The sequence below is a fragment of the Doryrhamphus excisus genome, chromosome 1 (assembly GCF_030265055.1).
Source record: "Doryrhamphus excisus isolate RoL2022-K1 chromosome 1, RoL_Dexc_1.0, whole genome shotgun sequence".
Classification (NCBI taxonomy): Eukaryota; Metazoa; Chordata; class Actinopteri; order Syngnathiformes; family Syngnathidae; genus Doryrhamphus; species Doryrhamphus excisus.
The window spans coordinates 37806764-37825776 of NC_080466.1; the positions used below are offsets into that span (position 1 = coordinate 37806764).

The 19013-nt window shown below is 40.8% G+C and overlaps 2 protein-coding genes and 1 long non-coding RNA gene across 3 annotated transcripts in view; 2 read left to right on the top strand and 1 right to left on the bottom strand.

The window, feature by feature from the left end:
• The window catches only part of rhobtb3 (Rho related BTB domain containing 3), a 31798-nt gene extending 18137 nt beyond the window's left edge, over positions 1-13661 (top strand). Inside the window, exons 8-13 of the mRNA XM_058045887.1 lie at positions 1177-1286; positions 4011-4116; positions 5014-5187; positions 8931-9097; positions 9787-9883; positions 11567-13661. Of these exons, the coding sequence (XP_057901870.1) occupies positions 1177-1286; positions 4011-4116; positions 5014-5187; positions 8931-9097; positions 9787-9883; positions 11567-11685 (773 nt within the window). The 3' untranslated portion in view covers positions 11686-13661. The remainder of the gene's footprint in view (positions 1-1176; positions 1287-4010; positions 4117-5013; positions 5188-8930; positions 9098-9786; positions 9884-11566) is intronic.
• On the bottom strand, positions 11349-18473 carry glrx (glutaredoxin (thioltransferase)). The gene is made up of 3 exons (XM_058045888.1): positions 18069-18473; positions 17124-17255; positions 11349-11691 (listed from the first exon to the last, which is right to left on the bottom strand). The coding sequence occupies exons 1-2, from the start codon at positions 18273-18275 to the stop codon at positions 17142-17144; spliced, it is 321 nt and encodes a 106-aa protein (XP_057901871.1). The 5' UTR covers positions 18276-18473; the 3' UTR covers positions 11349-11691; positions 17124-17141.
• LOC131097543 (uncharacterized) overlaps positions 17425-19013 on the top strand; it is a 38570-nt gene continuing 36981 nt past the window's right edge. Inside the window, exon 1 of the long non-coding RNA XR_009116448.1 lies at positions 17425-18328. This is a non-coding gene — a long non-coding RNA (uncharacterized LOC131097543). The remainder of the gene's footprint in view (positions 18329-19013) is intronic.

Below are 19013 nucleotides of genomic sequence, written 5' to 3' on the forward strand. Positions count from 1 at the left end.
CCAGTGTACGTGCTTATCATACTGTATGTCAGCGCTATATATGACATTAAGGTATCCTGGCTGGTATTAGCCAACGCTGTGCCGGGTTAATCCCTGATGAGCCAACGTATATGGAGATAAATCCCTCCCGATTCGCCTCGCGTCTTCTCTTGACAGTGTGATTTATGTCCCGTTGAGACCGGGTTGCAGCACCCTAATGTATCTGCTGAGTGGGTTACTTAAAGAGAAAAACACAAGCGAGATGTTTTTCTTCGGTGAAATAACCACACAAACGATCCCAAATGTGGGTCCCCAAATTCTCTTTCACTCGGACAAGACATTCTGGCTCCTGTCTCTTTAAGGCTGCATTCATAAAAGCTGTGCATCATGGAGCAGATGATCTATAAAGACATCCATAACGGGCTGTCGGACGTTTAAAAACTGTAGAGTAGCCTGATTACTTTTATGTTTTATATTCAACTGTGTTTTAAAGTATTGATAAAGAATTGAGAAATAATTGTTGCCAGTGTGTGTGATCGCTTACCTTTCAGCCTCAATGCTGTTTTTTTTCTGGCTTTTTTGTTTACACACGTTTCCTGTTTGATTGGCACGCCATAATCTACTTATTCTGCAAGTAGATTATGGCGTCTTTGGACACCATTTATAGAAGTGTAATATAAAATTGTGTTTCAGTGTCAAAGAAAACTGGGCATTATTATCTTTGCAAGAGTTTTTATATCTATTGTTGACGTTTGATTGTATACATGCATAATATATATAAACATAATTGCACTGTGCTTCCATTTTTGGCATTAAAGTTAACCATTGATAATTAGCGACTCCAAATTGTCCATAGGTATGAATGTGAGTGTGAATGGTTGTTTATCTATATGTGCCCTGTGATTGGCTGGCAGTCAGGGTGTACCCCGCCTCTCACCCGATGACAGCTGGGATAGGCTCCAGCACCCCCGCGACCCTCGTGTGGAAAAGCGGTAGAAAATGAATGAATGAATGAGTTAACCATTGATTGAAAAAAAGGCTAATTAATGAAGCTCAACATTGCTGATTATACTGCATAACCAGACATTTTATATCCACTCTACTTTGACAAACCGATGTGGGCGGCCACAGAATAGGGTGTCAAAGAACTATACTTTTTGGGTCCACAGAATCAATGTCCTTGTTGATGTTTTCTAGGAGCGTGGGAGTGGGAGCACCTCCAGGAGGCCTTGGAAGAGAAGCTGAAGAACTCACATGCCGTGGCTCAGCTTATGGAGCGCATACGATCTCTTATCGGCAGAGAGAGGGTGAGTTCTAAGTTTGTCCTCTCACGTGGTACCACTCCGCTACTTCCTTCATACCTGCAAAGTAACGAAAAACTACATCATCTTGTAGCTGCAAGTTAGAAGCATTTGTTTTCTAATTTGCTTTTCGTTGCTCTGTCTGAGTCAGGGGTTAAGTAAGTCTAATCTCTGATGTGAGAAACCAGCTCTTTGATATTGTACCACGTGGCATTAGAGTTGGCCTTAATTAGTGAGTACTTGTTTTGACACAGCACTGTTATAATTAGCATATTTGCATAATTACAGTAGTTGCAGTAATCAACCTTTGACTACCAAGGGAATTAACAGAAAATAAACAAGACGTGACTCCTCGGAGGAGCAAATGGAGATTGCAGCACAGGACATCAGACATGACCTTGAACAGCGAGCGATTAAGAGAGGTGACGGGTGGCTAGCATGATGCCCAGTCTTGGACATGTGACATATGTCATCATCATGCTGCAATAATTCCCCCCCAAAAAACATATTTAGTTATATTAATTTCTTTCCTGGAGACTGAAATGCCAAAATGTAGGCTTTCATACATTAATTCATTCATTTTCAAACAACCATTCACACTCACATTCATACCAATGGACAATTGGGAATCGCCAATTAACCTAGCATGTTTTTGGAATGTGGGAGGAAACCGGAGTACCCGGAGAAAACCCACACATGCACGGGGAGAACAAGCAAACTCTACACAGAGATGGCCGAAGATGGAATTAAACTCGGGTCTCCTAGCTGTGTGGCATGCGTGCTAACCACTCCGTCGCCGTGCAGCCCCTGTACTGTATCATACCACAAAATGTAACGCCCAAAGCAAGGCACCCTATGTGTTGGTGACTCACTGTCCATGCATTTTTTTAACTGATTGCAACTGGTTAATAACCTGCCATGGGGCCAAGAAAGTTACACTTTGATAAAGAAGGTGAGAAACATTATTGATTCCTCATTTATAATAACTTGTCATTGTTTTTATGCATGATAAATGTTATAAACAATTACTGTCCAGAAAAAATGTGTTATCCTGACAGGCCGTAATTTCATATAGATGAGATCCAAGTTATACAACTCCAACGTATCATAACTAAGATGCATGATGAGCAGTGGTCAGAAGATTCAGTGCACTTCTACCCCATAACAATCATTCATTCATCTGAATTGGGAAATGTTGCAACCAGGAGAGGCACTGTGGATTCATAAGTAGTTTGTAGTTTGTGAGTCACAACAGTCAAAGATTGGCCCCAAGCTATGGAACTCTCCCAAGTAAAAAAGGCTGCCAACATCGAAAGCTTTAAGTCTCGTCTTGAAACCCACTTTTTTTTTCTTTTTTTTTTTCCCCTATTTTTTTATTTTACCGCACCTCCCCCACCCGAGCCCAAGCTGCACAAACGAGACCCCTCCTCCCATACGCGCTCACCAGGCGCCCCACCCGGGGAACAGCCACAGCCAGAGTGGGACGATAGCACACGGTCCCCATGTATCGCACATGCCTTCCATACACAAAAGTAAAAATAGAGAATAAAAATTATAATTTTTAATTTAAATAAAGTAATTGATAATAATAATAATAATAATAATAATATATTTATAATAGTAGTTATGTATGTATGTATAATAATAATAATACTATTATATACAATAGTATATATACATAGTATTATATACAAAATACTTAATATATAATAATAATTTATATATATATATATATATATATATATATATATATATATATATATATATATATATATATATATATATATATATATATATACAATCTAATTTTTAATAATTTAAATCTTTTTTTCTCCGCAAGGGCAGCAGGGTACAACCACCCGTGCCCACACACCAAGGGCAGGGGGCCAAAGCCTCCCATGCCCACACCCCACGGTCCCACACAGTAGCCAAGCCAGAGCACCCAGGACAAACACACTTTTATTCTCTGGCTTTTAACTCGGAGTGAGTCGTATGGTTATTTTAATTGGTTTTATTTTTTATACTTTAATTGCTTTGCTTCTTGTTTTTAATATTTTAGTATTTATTTTATTTTATTTTATTTCTTATTTGATCATTTAGTTTTGGATTAAATTCCATTTGTACCTTTATTTATTGGATTATATTTTTACTTTTTATTTTACTAGTCTGTGCAGCACTTTGGAATCTCTGTTTATAAAATGTGCTATATAAATTAAGTGGATTGGAACGATTCACCCACCCTGATAACAATCCAACAATGACTGATTCATTTACTTAATTTTCCCCACAGCTCATCAAGGAAGGTCAGGGTCAAATGTTCATCCTTGTTCTGCTCTACTATAAACTACAACTACAATGATAGGTAAAATATATTGTATAATAATACCTCTGTGACTTAGACACAGAGTATTATTATGTTTTTTTTTCAGACCTGATGCTGCCAGCACATGCATTTGTTAATAAAAAGCTCAGTGGATATGATTAAAACAAGAATTTAATCTCTAGTTCGATTTCAATGCTCTCGGCATTGCAATTCAAGTGTGTTTGGCCAGCACTACACGCAGGACTATCAGAAGCGCCGTTGATATTCCGCAGGGGATGTGGATTGAACGCTCAGAATGGCAATTGCCTCGTCGCAACTTGACATCCAGCTCAGGTGTTAACCCTCTGTGTCCCCTATCTTTCTTTTGGCTTTCTCCCTACAGTACCTGTGTGCATGTTTGTGTGCAGGGAGCCAGAGACACCCCGAGCGCACGGGCAGCCCAGCTCGCCCCCCAGACGCTGGTCAACCTCTTCAATTCTCCTCTTTACTCGGACGTCATCTTCATGGTGCAGGGTGTGTTCACGTTGTAATTAACTTTCACAAATATATGCACAGTCACACGGCAGATGGGGGATGGGGGGGGGGGTCACATTTTGTCAAACTTGATTGAATCATGAGACTTGGTCATCCATATGAAGATAAAATAAGATAAAACGGTCCAAAGGGCAGGCAGTCTTCCATACACCCTGGACTGGTGGCCAGCCAATCACAGGGCACATATAGACAAACAACCATTCACACTCACATTCATACCTATGGACAATTTGGAGTCGCCAATTAACCTAGCATGTTTTTGGAATGTGGGAGGAAACCTGGAGTACCCGGAGAAAACCCACGCATGCACGGGGAGAACATGCAAACTCCACACAGAGATAGCCGAGGGTGGGATTGAACTCGGGTCTCTTAGCTGTGAGGTCTGCGCGCTAACCACTCGACCGCCGTGCACCCCACAGACGATTACTTTGATTACTATTATTTGATTACTATTGTTTATGATTAGGGGCGGCACGGCGGTCGAGTGGTTAGTGCGCAGACCTCACAGCTAGGAGACCAGGGTTCAATTCCACCCTTGACCATCTCTGTGTGGAGTTTGCATGCATGGGTTTTCTCCGGGTACTGCTCCCACATTCCAAAAACATGCTAGGTTAATTGGCGACTCCAAATTGTCCATAGGTATGAATGTGAGTGTGAATGGTTGTTTGTCTATATGTGCCCTGTGATGGGCTGGCGACCAGTCCAGGGTGCACCCCGCCTCCCGCCCAAAGACAGCTGGGATAGGCTCCAGCACCCCCGCGACCCTCATGAGGAAAAAGCGGTAGAAAATGAATGAATGAATGTTTATGATTACTAATCACATTGTTTGTCATTATTTACTCAAATGTATTCTTGTGTTTAATGTTTATCCTCAAGGGAGCGTATTGCCAGCTCACCGAGCAGTCCTGGTAGCACGCTGTGACGTCATGGCGGCCATGTTTAGTGGGAAGTACGCAGAGGCCCGTAGCCGAGTGGTGCCCATCCATGGCGTCTCCTCAGATACCTTCCTGTCGTTCCTGGAGTACCTCTACACTGACTCTTGCTGTCCTGGTACGTATACTGCATGACAACTACCCTTTTTTCCGTAGAAAAAAAATCTCCTTCTACGTCTGCCGGAATTAAATCCTCCAATAGAGCATGTACGCTGGTGAGACTTTCGATCAGTGTTCATTCAATCTATTTTAGGCACGGAATGTCAAAGAATAATTACACATTTATAACTATACGCTCACTTTGGCACATTCCAGCCCTGCAATTCTTGAATGTCAATAGAACAGTAGAAAACACGACAATACAAACAATAATAATAGCAATGCATATAGTGTATAGTATATCTGGATTGGCTGACAGCACTTATGGTTTGTTTAATGTGAGCAGAAGTATTGGTGCATTTGACAATGCATTGCTTATTCAAAAAAAAAAAAACAAGGAGCTGTCTATGGATGAAAAACATGGGTCATAACCAGGTTAGGTTTTGCAGATGTAGACTACATTTAGAGGTGAAAACAACATGAAAACCAGGCAGCTATCTATGACTGAAAACATGGGTCATAGCCAGGTTAGGTTTTGCAGATGTAGACTGCATTTAGACAACAACATTAAGACAACATGAAAACATGGGCCAAAGCCAGGATAGGCTTTGCCTTGTAGACTGTGTTTAGAGGTGAAAACAACATGAAAACCAGGGAGCTGTCTATGACTAAAAAAGGGGTCATAGCCAGGATAAGTTTTGCCTGGATATAATGCATTTAGAGGTGAAAACAACATGAAAACCAGGCATCTGTCTGTGGGTGAAAACCATGGGTCACAGCCAGGATAAGTTTTGCTTGTGTAGACTGCATTTAGAGGTGAAAACAACATGAAAACCAGGGAGCTGTCTTTGTCTGAAAAACATGGGTCATAGCCAGTGTAAGTTTTGCCTGGATATAATGCATTTAGAGGTGAAAACAACATGAAAAACTGTTAGCTGTATGTGGGTGAAAAACATGGGTCCTAACCAAGATAGGTTTTGCCTTGTAGACTGTGTTTAGAGGTGAAAACAACATGAACACCAGGGAGCTGTCTATGATTAAAAAATGGGTCATAGCCTGGTCATAGCCAAGTTTTACCTGGATATAATGCATTTAGAAGTGAAAACAACATGAAAACCAGGCATCTGTCTGTGGGTGAAAAACATGGGTCGTAGCCAGGATAGGTTTTGCCGATGTTGACTGCATTTAGAGGGGAAAACAACATGAAAACCAGGTGGCTGTCTATGGGTGAAAAACGTGTCATAACCAAGAAGGGGTTTTGCTTGTGTAGACTACATTTAGAGGTGAAAACAACATGAAAACCAGGCAGTTGTCTATGACTGGTCATAGCCAGAATAAGTTTTGCCTGGATATAATGCATTTAGAGGTGAAAACAACATGAAAACTAGGAGTGAGGGTATGACTATCTACTGAACAGACCAGACCAGGAGTTCAACCTCAGACTTCCCACAGTATATACTGATGAATTCATTCCATTTTCCAAAGGACGGAGGACATTTTTAATTTGAAACAGCCCATTAATAAGCAACAGCGCCAGATGACAAAGCACTTGAGAGCGCTGCTGCAGTCTTTTCACTGCATGCAGCCTCCAACACAAGCACAGATGACACGTCCCATCAACCATCTGTGTGACTGCAACATGCTGCCTGTGTCGCTCCCCGGGGGGGCACACACACACACACACACCAGCACTGATCTAAACATGAAATTAGATTTAACCACGACAACATCTACCCGTGGCATAGCTGCTTCATCTGCTTGCGTCGGTGCCAGATCACAGCACGAGACGTGTTGTTGTTCTTGTCCCTCTTTCTCTCTTATCTGTCACACTTGGTTTTGCATTTCAGAGTAATTATAGATGATTATTCTCTCCAGTGATGACGCTGAGTTCATGGAGCTCTTTTAAGGACATCTGAGGGTCACCTGCAATAGCAAAGTAGTTAGATAGACTTTCTTTATTGTCATTACACAATATCACAGCAGTGAATGTTGTTGCCTGGCTCCCACATAATAATAAATAATAATAATAATGTGGAGAATAAATAGATGACATCATATATGAACAACAATGTACAGTAAAACAGTAATTTGTACAAATAATTTAAATAATGTTGAATAAATAATAATAATTTAGGGCGGCACGGCGGTCTAGTGGTTAGCGCGCAGACCTCACAGCTAGGAGACCAGGGTTCAATTCCACCCTCGGCCATCTCTGTGTGGAGTTTGCATGTTCTCCCCGTGCATGTGTGGGTTTTCTCCGGGTACTCCGGTTTCCTCCCACATTCCAAAAACATGCTAGGTTAATTGCCGACTCCAAATTGTTCATAGGTATGAATGTGAGTGTGAATGGTTGTTTGTCTATATGTGCCCTGTGATTGGCTGGCGACCAGTCCAGGGTGTACCCCGCCTCTCGCCCGAAGACAGCTGGGATAGGCTCCAGCACCCCCGCGACCATTGTGAGGAAAAGCGGTAGAAAATGAATGAATGAATAATAATTACATTTAGTGTTGAAGTAAGACACACTTGTGAGTGACAAATAGGGCGAACGTAGAGTAAGCATTTATTATTATTATTATTATTATAAACTATTTCTCAATCAGACAATAGCAGATGACGCATAGCCAAAAACGAGGGCAAAAAAATCACAATCTAAGAGTCCAACTGTACTAGCAAAAAGACAAAAGTACACAATAAAGATCTGGCGCAACAAGGCTTGTTTCCAAACATAGAGCTGCATTTTCTAGTCACGACAATCAGGAATAGAAGTTATGCAAAAATATTAAATAAATCCAGAGGCTATAGCTGCAGACGGTAGCCCAGATTTCACCAACAAAGCAAAGTTACTGTAACTCGGAATGAAAGGTATTGTACCTTTCCACAGAGTAGTTTCCAGTAGCCACCATATACATAAAACATATGGGGAGTATTAATTTGCATACAACAAGGGTGTCCAAACGGTCTGTGCATTAAAAACAAAGCAAATTAGTGTAATACCTCCAAATATATCTCACTAATAATGAATTTACAATATGAGTTTAATTAAGAAAATTAGGTGCAACCCCCAGCCTGTACTTTGTACACGCAATATTAGCGAGTCACTAATCAAAGATCGGAGCTGCTTGTTGTAGGAAAATCGAGCATGCTGAGGGCGGTATGTGACTGACAGCAATCAGGTTACATCAGGAGACATTTTTGTTGACATGGTGACATTACATAACGGCGGTGACGGTTGCTGCTTGGCAAGAGCAACAAGATCTTTACTGTCTCAGTTAATGTGACCTGACTCCTGGGACCAAAGAAGCATAATGCAGTTGTCATCCATGTTTAATCCTCATAAAAGAACATATGGTTTTATGGAATAAATGTGAATTATTAATGATTGAAGGAAATTATTATATGTGCCATGTGATTGGCTGGTGACCAGCCCAGGGTGTTCCCCGCTGCTCGCCCGAAGACAGCTGGGATAGGCTCCAGCACCCCCGCAACCCTTGTGAGGATAAGCGGTAGAAAATGAATGAATGAATAAGGACAAGAAAACACAATTTATAGATTATGTGTGAAACAATAGGATACATTGGCCACTTGGGGGCAGCATAACAAGCTGTATGGCTTGTATGATATTAAGACTTAATGACAGTACTTAGTCAATGGAGTCAATGGAAATGGAAACAAAGCATAAAGTGTATTTGTAAAGTGTGAGTCATTTTCAAGAGAATATTTAGTGAAAACATTGTGTGTGTGTGTGTGTGTGTGTGTATGCAGCGAGTGTATTGCAGGCCATGGCTGTGCTGGTGTGTGCGGAGATGTACCAGGTGAAACGACTGCAGCACCTGTGTGAGGTGTGTGTGTGCGCTTACCTTCAGAGCATGCCCAGCAGAGAGCTGGCGTCAACGGGCATCAGCGTGGTTCGACTGCTTCGTCGGGCAAAGGTCAGTAGAGGTTCGATTTCCGAGAGAACACAAAAAGAATGGGTGACGTCTCATCTGTAAAAATATGATTTGTCATTAACGTAGGGCAAGGGGATGGAGACAAAATGAAAGGGATAAGAACAATTGTATTATTACAATAAACTTTCTTTTTTTCATTTTTGCTTTTTTTTTTAATTTTATTTAAATTTTTCCAAATATTTTGACTTCTTAAAAAGTCTAATTAATGTCCTTTTTGTTTTGTAATAATTTCGACTTTAATCCCATTATATTTAGACTGTAACCCCACAATATTATAACATTTTCCCCAAATCATTTCCCAATAATTACAACTTTATTTTGTTTTGTTGTTTTTTTTTATGGGATGCACGATGGTCGAGTGGTTAGCGCACAGACCTCACAGCGAGGAGACCAGGGTTCAATTCCACCCTCGGCCATCCCCCTGTGCATGCGTGTGTTTTCCCACATTCCAAAAACATGCTAGGTTAATTAGCGACTCCAAATTGTCCATAGGTATGAATGTGAGTGTGAATGGTTGTTTGTCTATATGTGGCCTGTGATTGGCTGGCGACCAGTCTAGGTTGTACCCTGCCTCTCGCCGTGAGGATAAGCGGTAGAAAATGAATGAATGTTTTAAAAAATGTTTTTATAATATAACAGTACAGTAATTGTTGTGTTCTTCTCACTGCCAGTGCCACAATGCAGAGCAGCTGTATGTTTGGCTCCTCCACTTCATTGCCAACAACTACCTAATCTTCAGTCACAAACCCGACTTCTTGGAGCTCTCAGGTCAGTGTGCATTAAGTGTTTCATGTAAGACAGACATCAGAGAAGCAGCCTGTCATATTTCTAATATTTCTACTGAGAGCAAAGACACTTCCCCGGTCACAAATATGATACATTCAAATGACTATTAAATGCAACTTTGCTGTATGTGGTAATGTGCAATTGCCAAGTCCGAATATGGAAACAGTGAAGAAGAATGTTCTGGTGTCACTTAAGCCTGGAGTCCAGGGGGCAGATGGAGGTTTTTATAGTCACTGATTGCTGTGCATGCTGTGTGTGTGTGTGTGTGTGTGTGTAGTAAGCAGGTTTATGTTTACAAATTTCTTCAACGACTACCCTCTGCTGTAATAGACACCATGTGCTCTATTTTTGTGGTGCATTGTGGCAGAGCGCAGGGCACCCTGTGCAGTTGTAATTTTTTCCAGCGCACCACTGTACGCAGGCAATTTGGTTAATTAATCTGGTAGACTAGGGTGCGCCGAGATGGGCACGGTGGCGCAGCAGTTGGAGGTGTCTGTATTTTAAGTGCATGCAGAGAAAATTTCTTGCGGTGGTGAGAACTTGCGGTGTTGGGAGGGACGGAGGTGTGGGTGTGCCGCGCTGCGCTGTTTATGAAAATGGCAAAGCGCGCCGACCACACCTTGTTGGCGAGGTGAAAGTAGAGATCCACGATTGAATCACATGCATTATCCACTTAGAATGTAAATTCTTGCATTTTTTACAATTAGTTTTAAAATAGCAATCAGGCGTGAATATCAATATTACATTATATAAATACTGTAAATGCCTTCCTTTAGGCCTGTCACAATAATAATACATCAGCTAACCGTATGACAAATAAAAACGAATTTCATCATTTTGCCGGCCTCTATATATTGACACGTGGATACGTGTTTGTTTTCGTCCTCTCTAGCAAACAGACTGGATGAAAAGAGGGTTCACTCTGTGCATCTGTATCAACACCTGGGCGTGTTGGTTCTATAGCAGAATGAACGTAGTGAGTGACCCCTCCTGTCAGTCATTCAGTTTCTTTGTCCCAGTGAGGGGAGACGGGGCACAGACAGAATGCTTCCAGCGAGTGTCGTGAAGCAAATGGGTGATTTTTCTGAAAGCGGTACTAGCGACATGAATAAACATGGGAAATGCTTTGAAAAAGTATGTGACAAAAACAATGAAATAAATAATACACAACGTTTACATTACTATTGGACCACTTTACATTAAAGGACACAAAATGGCAGTAGTTAATGAGGAACGAACCTACTTAATCCTAACCAGTACTCCAAATATTTGTGCCTTAGTTCTTCACTTATTAGAGTCTCAGTAACTACTGTCTTTTTGTGTACTTTATTGTAAAGAGACCCAATCATTTGTAGGATAATTATCATCGAGCATAAATTACTATCGTGACAGGCCTAGCCTCCCCTATAAAAACACGCTGCCGCTATTAAAGACCAAGTACTTGTAGTACCTGTAGGTGAGTAAATGAACTTTATTGTCATTTTTTTATGCATGCAGACTTTTTATAGTCATTGGACGGGCACTGAAGGGCACAAGAGAAAGGCCAAAGGTCAAGCACAATAGAGTAAACAACTTCCATTCCAGCATTGAAGATGTGAGATTGTATACAGTACAGGAAAGTTATACATGTACTATGTATGTGTGTACTATGTATGTGTGTTCCAGAGGAGGAGCGGGAGCAGGTGGAGAGGCTACGTTGGCCATCCAGAGGATATTTACAGGAGCTCAGCGAGTATCAGCAGCGGCGGCGTAAATTACGCAAGTCTCGCTGTATCGTCATGTGACGTCACCTGGACAAAAAAAAGGAGAATAATGCAGGGAAAAACAAGAACATTGAGAAACACCGTGAATTTTTTTTTTTTACTGAGGAAATGTCATCAGTCCCTTTACTGGAAGAAAAGCATCAGGAAGTAGCGACTTTCCAGTCACATTCACATGCCTCTTTTAGCCTGCACATCATTTGTATAATGACGGTTCCATTAAGGGCATTTAAAATGACTAACCCCTTAACACCGTTCCATGGAAGATTCCATTTCAAGTTGTGGGGGATGGAAGGAAATGACTCGCATTATGTGGACAAATGCTGGACATCTCATCAGGTTATGTGCTTGCTCTTGGTAATAATGAATGACCTGGCAAGCAAGCAGGAAGCTCTTGTGGTTTCTTTTTCTACTCAACGCCTGCCATGTCAGGATGTGTAACTCCCATGTACTAGACACGAGTAAATATTTGCATATGATGCATTTACCGGTGTCTCGGTGAAGGTAAAAAAAAAAAATATACAGTGAAGAAAATAAGTATTTGAACACCCTGCTATTTTGCTATTTCTCCCACTTAGAAATCATGGAGGGGTCTGAAATTTTCATCGTAGGTGCATGTCCACTGTGAGAGAGATAAACTAAAAAGAAAAATCCAGAAATCACAATGCATGATTTTTTTAACAATTTGTGTGATACAGCTGCTAATAAGTATTTGAACACCTGAGAAAATGAATGTTAATATTTGGTACAGTAGCCTTTGTTTGCTATTACAGAGGTCAAACGTTTCCTGTAGTTTTTCACCAGGTTTGCACACACTGCAGGAGGGATCTTGGCCCACTCCTCCACACAGATCTTCTCTAGATCAGTCAGGTTTCTGGGCTGTCGCTGAGAAACACGGAGTTTGAGCTCCCTCCAAAGATTTTCGATTGGGTTCAGGTCTGGAGACTGGCTGGGCCATGCTAGAACCTTGATATGCTTCTTACGGAGCCACTCCTTGGTTTTCCTGGCTGTGTGCTTCGGGTCGTTGTCGTGTTGGAAGACCCAGCCACGACCCATCTTCAATGCTCTGACAGAGGGAAGGAGGTTGTTCCCCAAAATCTCACAATACACGGCCCCAGTCATCCTCTCTTTAATGCAGTGCACTCGTCCTGTCCCATGTGCAGAAAAACACCCCCAAAGCATGATGCTACCACCCCCATGCTTCACAGTAGGGATGGTGTTCTTCGGATTGTACTCTTCATTCTTCTTCCTCCAAACACGCTTATTGGAATTATGACCAAAAAGTTCTATTTTGGTCTCATCTGACCATAAAACTTTCTCCCATGACTCCTCTGTATCATCCAAATGGTCATATGCAAACTTAAGACGGGCCTTGACATGTGCTGGTTTAAGCAGGGGAACCTTTCGTGCCATGCATGATTTCACATCATGACGTCTTAGTGTATTACCTACAGTAACCTTGGAAACGGTGGTCCCAGCTCTTTTCAGGTCATTGACCAAGTCCTGTCGTGTAGTTCTGGGCTGATTCCTCACCTTTCTTAGAATCATTGAGACCCCACGAGGTGATATCTTGCATGGGGCTCCACTCCGATTGAGATTGACCGTCATGTTTAGCTTCTTCCATTTTCTAATGATAGCTCCAACAGTGGACCTTTTTTCACCAAGCTGCTTGGTAATTGCTCCGTAGCCCTTTCCAGCCTTGTGGAGGTGTACAATTTTGTCTCTGGTGTCTTTGGACAGCTCTTTGGTCTTCGCCATGTTACAAGTTAAAGTCTTACTGATTGTATGGGGTGGACAGGTGTCTTTATGCAGCTAACGACCTCAAACAGGTGCATCTGATTCAGGATGATACATGGAGTGCAGGTGGACTTCTAATGGGCAGACTAACAGGTCTTTCAGGGTCAGAATTCTAGATGATACACAGGTGTTCAAATACTTATTTGCAGCTGTATCACACAAATAAATTGTTAAAAAATCATGCATTGTGATTTCTGGATTTTTCTTTTTAGTTTATCTCTCTCACAGTGGACATGCACCTACGATGAAAATTTCAGACCCCTCCATGATTTCTAAGTGGGAGAAATAGCAAAATAGCAGGGTGTTCAAATACTTATTTTCTTCACTGTATATATATACAGTGGGGCAAAAAAGTATTTAGTCAGCCACCAATTGTGCAAGTTCTCCCACTTAAAAAGATGAGAGAGGCCTGTAATTTTCATCATAGGTACGCTTCAACTATGAGAGACAAAATGAGAAAAAAAAATCCAGATAATCACATTGTTTGATTTTTAAAGAATTTATTTGCAAATCATGGTGGAAAATAAGTATTTGGTCACCTACAAACAAGCAAGATTTGTGGCTCTCACAGACCTGTAAGTTCTTCTTTAAGAAGCTCCTCTGTCCTCCACTCGTTACCTGTATTGATGGCACCTGTTTGAACTGGTTATCAGTATAAAAGACACCTGTCCACAACCTCAGACAGTCACACTCCAAACTCCACTATGGCCAAGACCAAAGAGCTGTCAAAGGACATCAGAAACAAAATTGTAGACCTGCACCAGGCTGGGAAGACTGAATCTGCAATAGTTAAGCAGCTTGGTGTGAAGAAATCAACTGTGGGAGCAATTGTGAGAAAATGGAAGACCTACAAGACCACCGATAATCTCCCTCGATCTGGGGCTCCACGCAAGATCTCACCCCGTGGGGTCAAAATGATAACAAGAACGGTGAGCAAAAATCCCAGAACCACACGGGGGGACCTAGTGAAAGACCTGCAGAGAGCTGGGACCATATTAACGAAGGCTACCATAAGTAACACACTCCGCCGCCAGGGACTCAAATCCTGCAGTGCCAGACGTGTCCCCCTGCTGAAGCCAGTACATGTCCAAGCCCGTCTGAAGTTTGCTAGAGAGCATTTGGATGATCCAGAAGAGGATTGGGAGAATGTAATATGGTCAGATGAAACCAAAATAGAACTTTTTGGTATCAACTCAACTCGTCGTGTTTGGAGGAGAAAGAATGCTGAGTTGCATCCAAACAACACCACACCTACTGTGAAGCATGGGGGTGGAAACATCATGCTCTGGGGCTGTTTTTCTGCAAAGGGACCAGGACAACTGATCCGTGTAAATGGGAGAATGAATGGGGCCATGTATCGTGAGATTCTGAATGAAAACCTTCTTCCATCAGCAAGGGCACTGAAGATGAAACGTGGCTGGGTCTTTCAGCATGACAACGATCCCAAACACACCGCCCGGGCAACGAAGGAGTGGCTTCATAAGAAGCATTTCAAGGTCCTGGAGTGGCCTAGCCAGTCTCCAGATCTCAACCCCATAGAAAATCTTTGGAGGGAGTTGAAAATCCGTGTTGCCCAGCGACAGCCCCTAAACATCACTGCTCTAGAGGCGATCTGCATGGAGGAATGGGCCAAAATACCTACAACAGTGTGTGAAAATCTTGTGAAGAGTTACAGAAAACGTTTGATCTCTGTCATTGCCAACAAAGGGTATATCACAAAGTATTGAGATGAACTTTTGTTTTTGACCAAATACTTATTTTCCACCATGATTTGCAAATAAATTCTTTAAAAATCAAACAATATGATTATCTGGATTTTTTTTTCTCATTTTGTCTCTCATAGTTGAAGCGTACCTATGATGAAAATTACAGGCCTCTCTCATCTTTTTAAGTGGGAGAACTTGCACAATTGGTGGCTGACTAAATACTTTTTTGCCCCACTGTATATATATAATGCAGCTAACAACACCAGAACATCAACCTTGCATTTCATTTCAACAGAAAGTCATCATCCGTATCCATAACAGTACGCAAGACCAGATTCTATTCCCATATTGATTGTTCTCATATTAATTGGATTTGAGTACGACATGACATTGCATTCATTTAACTTGTCATCCGTGTCTGATGTGGTCATGCGCCATACATACCGATTTAAAAATAATTAATCAGGCTGTGAATAAGAGTACAAATAATACAGTCTTTGTAAAAAAAAATATATATATCCATCATTTTCCTGAATATTTTAGTAAAACCACAATGCCTCTGGATGGATACTCAATTTATTGATCTGTTAATTTATTGATCTGTTTTTACCATAACTTATGATTAATTGGTGCTGCAATTATTTTTGTAATATATATATATATACATAATTATTTTATATTCTAACAGAGTATGTTTTTTGTTTAGTTTAATGGAACCGATTCACTGAAATTTTCATAAGAGCGAATATAACCGTTTGCTGTTCATTATAAAGGTGCTCTGTTCAAGAATGACAGTATTAAATTGACAAAAAACAGTCAGAAGTTTTGCATTGTTTTGCTAATGCTAGCGTACCTTTGGTTGTAATTACAGCTTTTTGCATGGAGAGGCAACAGTAAGTCAATGAACAACCTTTGTTGTTGTGGCAGTATGGTGGCTCTTAGATTAACAGACAGTACAGTGGTGCGAAAAAATGTCTGATTTCTTATTTGGGGGCATGTGTGTCATACTTAAATGTTTTGCATCATCAAAAAAATTCAAATATTAGTCAATGATAACACAACTCAACACAAAATGCAGTGCTGTAAAAAACAAAAACAAAAATACATGACTCTGTGTGAAAAAGTAAACCTAACCCCAACCATCACACTACCACCACCATATTTTACTGTTGGTATGATGTTCTTTTCATCTTGGAACTCATTTTTTGCCCAGTGTCTGACCCTAAGTAAAACAATTGAGGCCTGTAGTTCTTTGGGTGTCTTTGTGGGGTCTTTTGTGACCTTTTGGATGAGACGTTGCTGCTCTCTCGGGGTCACTTTGGTTGGCCGGCAACAGGGCCATGTAGGTTTGGAGTTTTTTTTTCTCCCTTAGTAATAAAACATTTAATTAAAAAAACTGCCTTTTGTGTTAAGTTGACAAATATTTAAATGTGTTTGATGGGCTGGAACATTTAAATGTGACAAACGTGCTATTTATATTAGCTCCAATTAGCATAGAATTATGGAAAAAAGACCCATTTGGTTAAAAAAACTACAGTAAAACTACAGTACTTGCTTTTACATAGCACCTTTAACAATTTCACCATCAAATTAATTAGTTGTGTGTGTGTGTGTGAAGAAGAATTTTCAACCAAATAATTTTCCGCAAAAGAAAAGTCAATCAGCAAACACACTGGACTGTGGAACGAACTGTATCATAATGCTCCCCCGGCTGTGTGGGACCAGCTGTGCACACTGTCTGACTTTCAATAAAGTTTTTTTGAATTAACATACATAAGGCTCTGACATTAATGTGAGGGTCGGATCTTGATTGGATGAGCTCCTATAGTCATGTGATGACACAGAAAACACAAAGCTGATTCACATTACGCATGACTTGCATCTTGAATGCACAGATTCGACCCCCAATGACTCCCCCCCCCCCCCCCCCCCCCCCCCCGTCTTAAACTTGTGTATTACCTGCTGGTCCAGCAAAGGTCACTGCAAGGCCCCAATGGATTGCAGCATTCCCTTCAGTTTTCCACTGTCATGCAGCGCTGCCACATCGCTGCCACCTCCGACACACTCCTCCCCGATGAACACGCGTGGGACCTACAATCAAATGAGGAAATTATTGAAAGACACTTTTGGTGAATAAGTAATAATACTCCCGTATTTGCCAATAATAAAAGCTGTGTGGCTGATGTAAGCAAGCATTGGGACAGAGCAAGACCAACCCTTCATACCTTTTGAATGACTTGTTAAAGTTTATAAATATCATACAATTATTGAGAATTTTATTACTATTTTTTGTAGCACTCCTTATCAATTAATAATCAACATTTCATACAATACACGTTATGCACATTATTTTAAACATAAGTTTACATCAATTTGGGGAATAAATTAAACAAAAAAAACAGCCAGTGGAGCCAGAACAACTGTATTCACATCATTTTGCGACAGTACGACGGAAATACGGCAGAGGCAATTTACAGCACAAACATTTCTTACGCTCATTTGGCTGGTTAATTCAACAAAATATAGCCCGATAATTTAGATTATATTAGGAGGACAAACATGATTACAAAAATGTAGTCATATTATATAACAGTAAAGACATTTTGTATCGTAAAATTGTACAGTCATGAAATTGCTAGGACTTTTGTTGTCAAACGGCTACGTCACATTGAGCACGCGCAGTAGCGATTAACGGTACCATGACTGCGCATGTTTCTAACAAATGAAAATATTGCTACATTAAGCAGCTAACTAAAAGTTCATTGTCATTAACATGTTATAACTTGCGTTCAACGACAGCACATACTAAACGTACGACATTATTGTCCTTTCGTTGATTCCAACGTCACATTCCATCAATAATAATGGTTGGAAAAAGAGAAATTGGAAGTTTTCCAGACTCACCGTGCGAGCTCCGGTCAGTTCCAGGAAGTAGTCCTGCATGCTCCCCATGTCTTTGTGCGTGCTGATATCAACACACTCCAAATGTCCCGGCTTGAACTGGTACTTGGACAAAACATCCCTGGCCATGATACAGTACGAACATGTGGGCTTAATGAAGACGACCACTTTGTCGCCTTTGATTTTGGCCTGAACAAACTGCTGCGCCATCTTGAGCTGGGAGAGACAAGGCTGGAGTGGGGAGTGGAGGAGGAGGAGCGACGGTATGTCTTATTAATATTCTCAAATGACCCGTTCTGGTGTTCGTATCCACCAGAATAAACAATATTCCACATTCTTGTTTAGTATAATAAACACATAATTCGAAACGGTAGATAAAGTTTGGTGGCTTTTACTTTACCCCAAATAAAAGTAGCAGGAATATAGCAGTCAAGGTACACAGCATTAAAACGTCTATACAACTGTTTCCGGTTCAGTGCAAAATAAGCTTCAAAATAACAGCATTGCTGTGTTAACATACATTCCGCCACATTCCTGTTAATGCTGTTGTAGAGTCAGAATGGACATTTTTTTAGATGTTAGATCATAAATGGTTAATTGTATTTGTTGACTGTATGTGTTGTATTGTTGGGTACTTGAACTGCACACGCATTGATGCTCTGCACAAAAGTTCCTAAAGTTCTTGAGTATTTATCTCTGCAAAAGCCCCAGCAGCTTCATATTGTGCATTGCTCTGTGAATGATGCTGACGGCACGACCTCTAGGGTCACGACCCCATTGACTACCTCAGTTTTTTTAATAATAAACAATTATAAATTTTATTTGTATAGCGCTTTTGAAAATAGACGCTTTACAGAAAAAATTGAGTTGAATAAAAGCAAGTAAACAGTAAAAGATACTAAAATACTTCATTCGTTTATACGGTTAAAACATAGGTAAAAGTGGGGT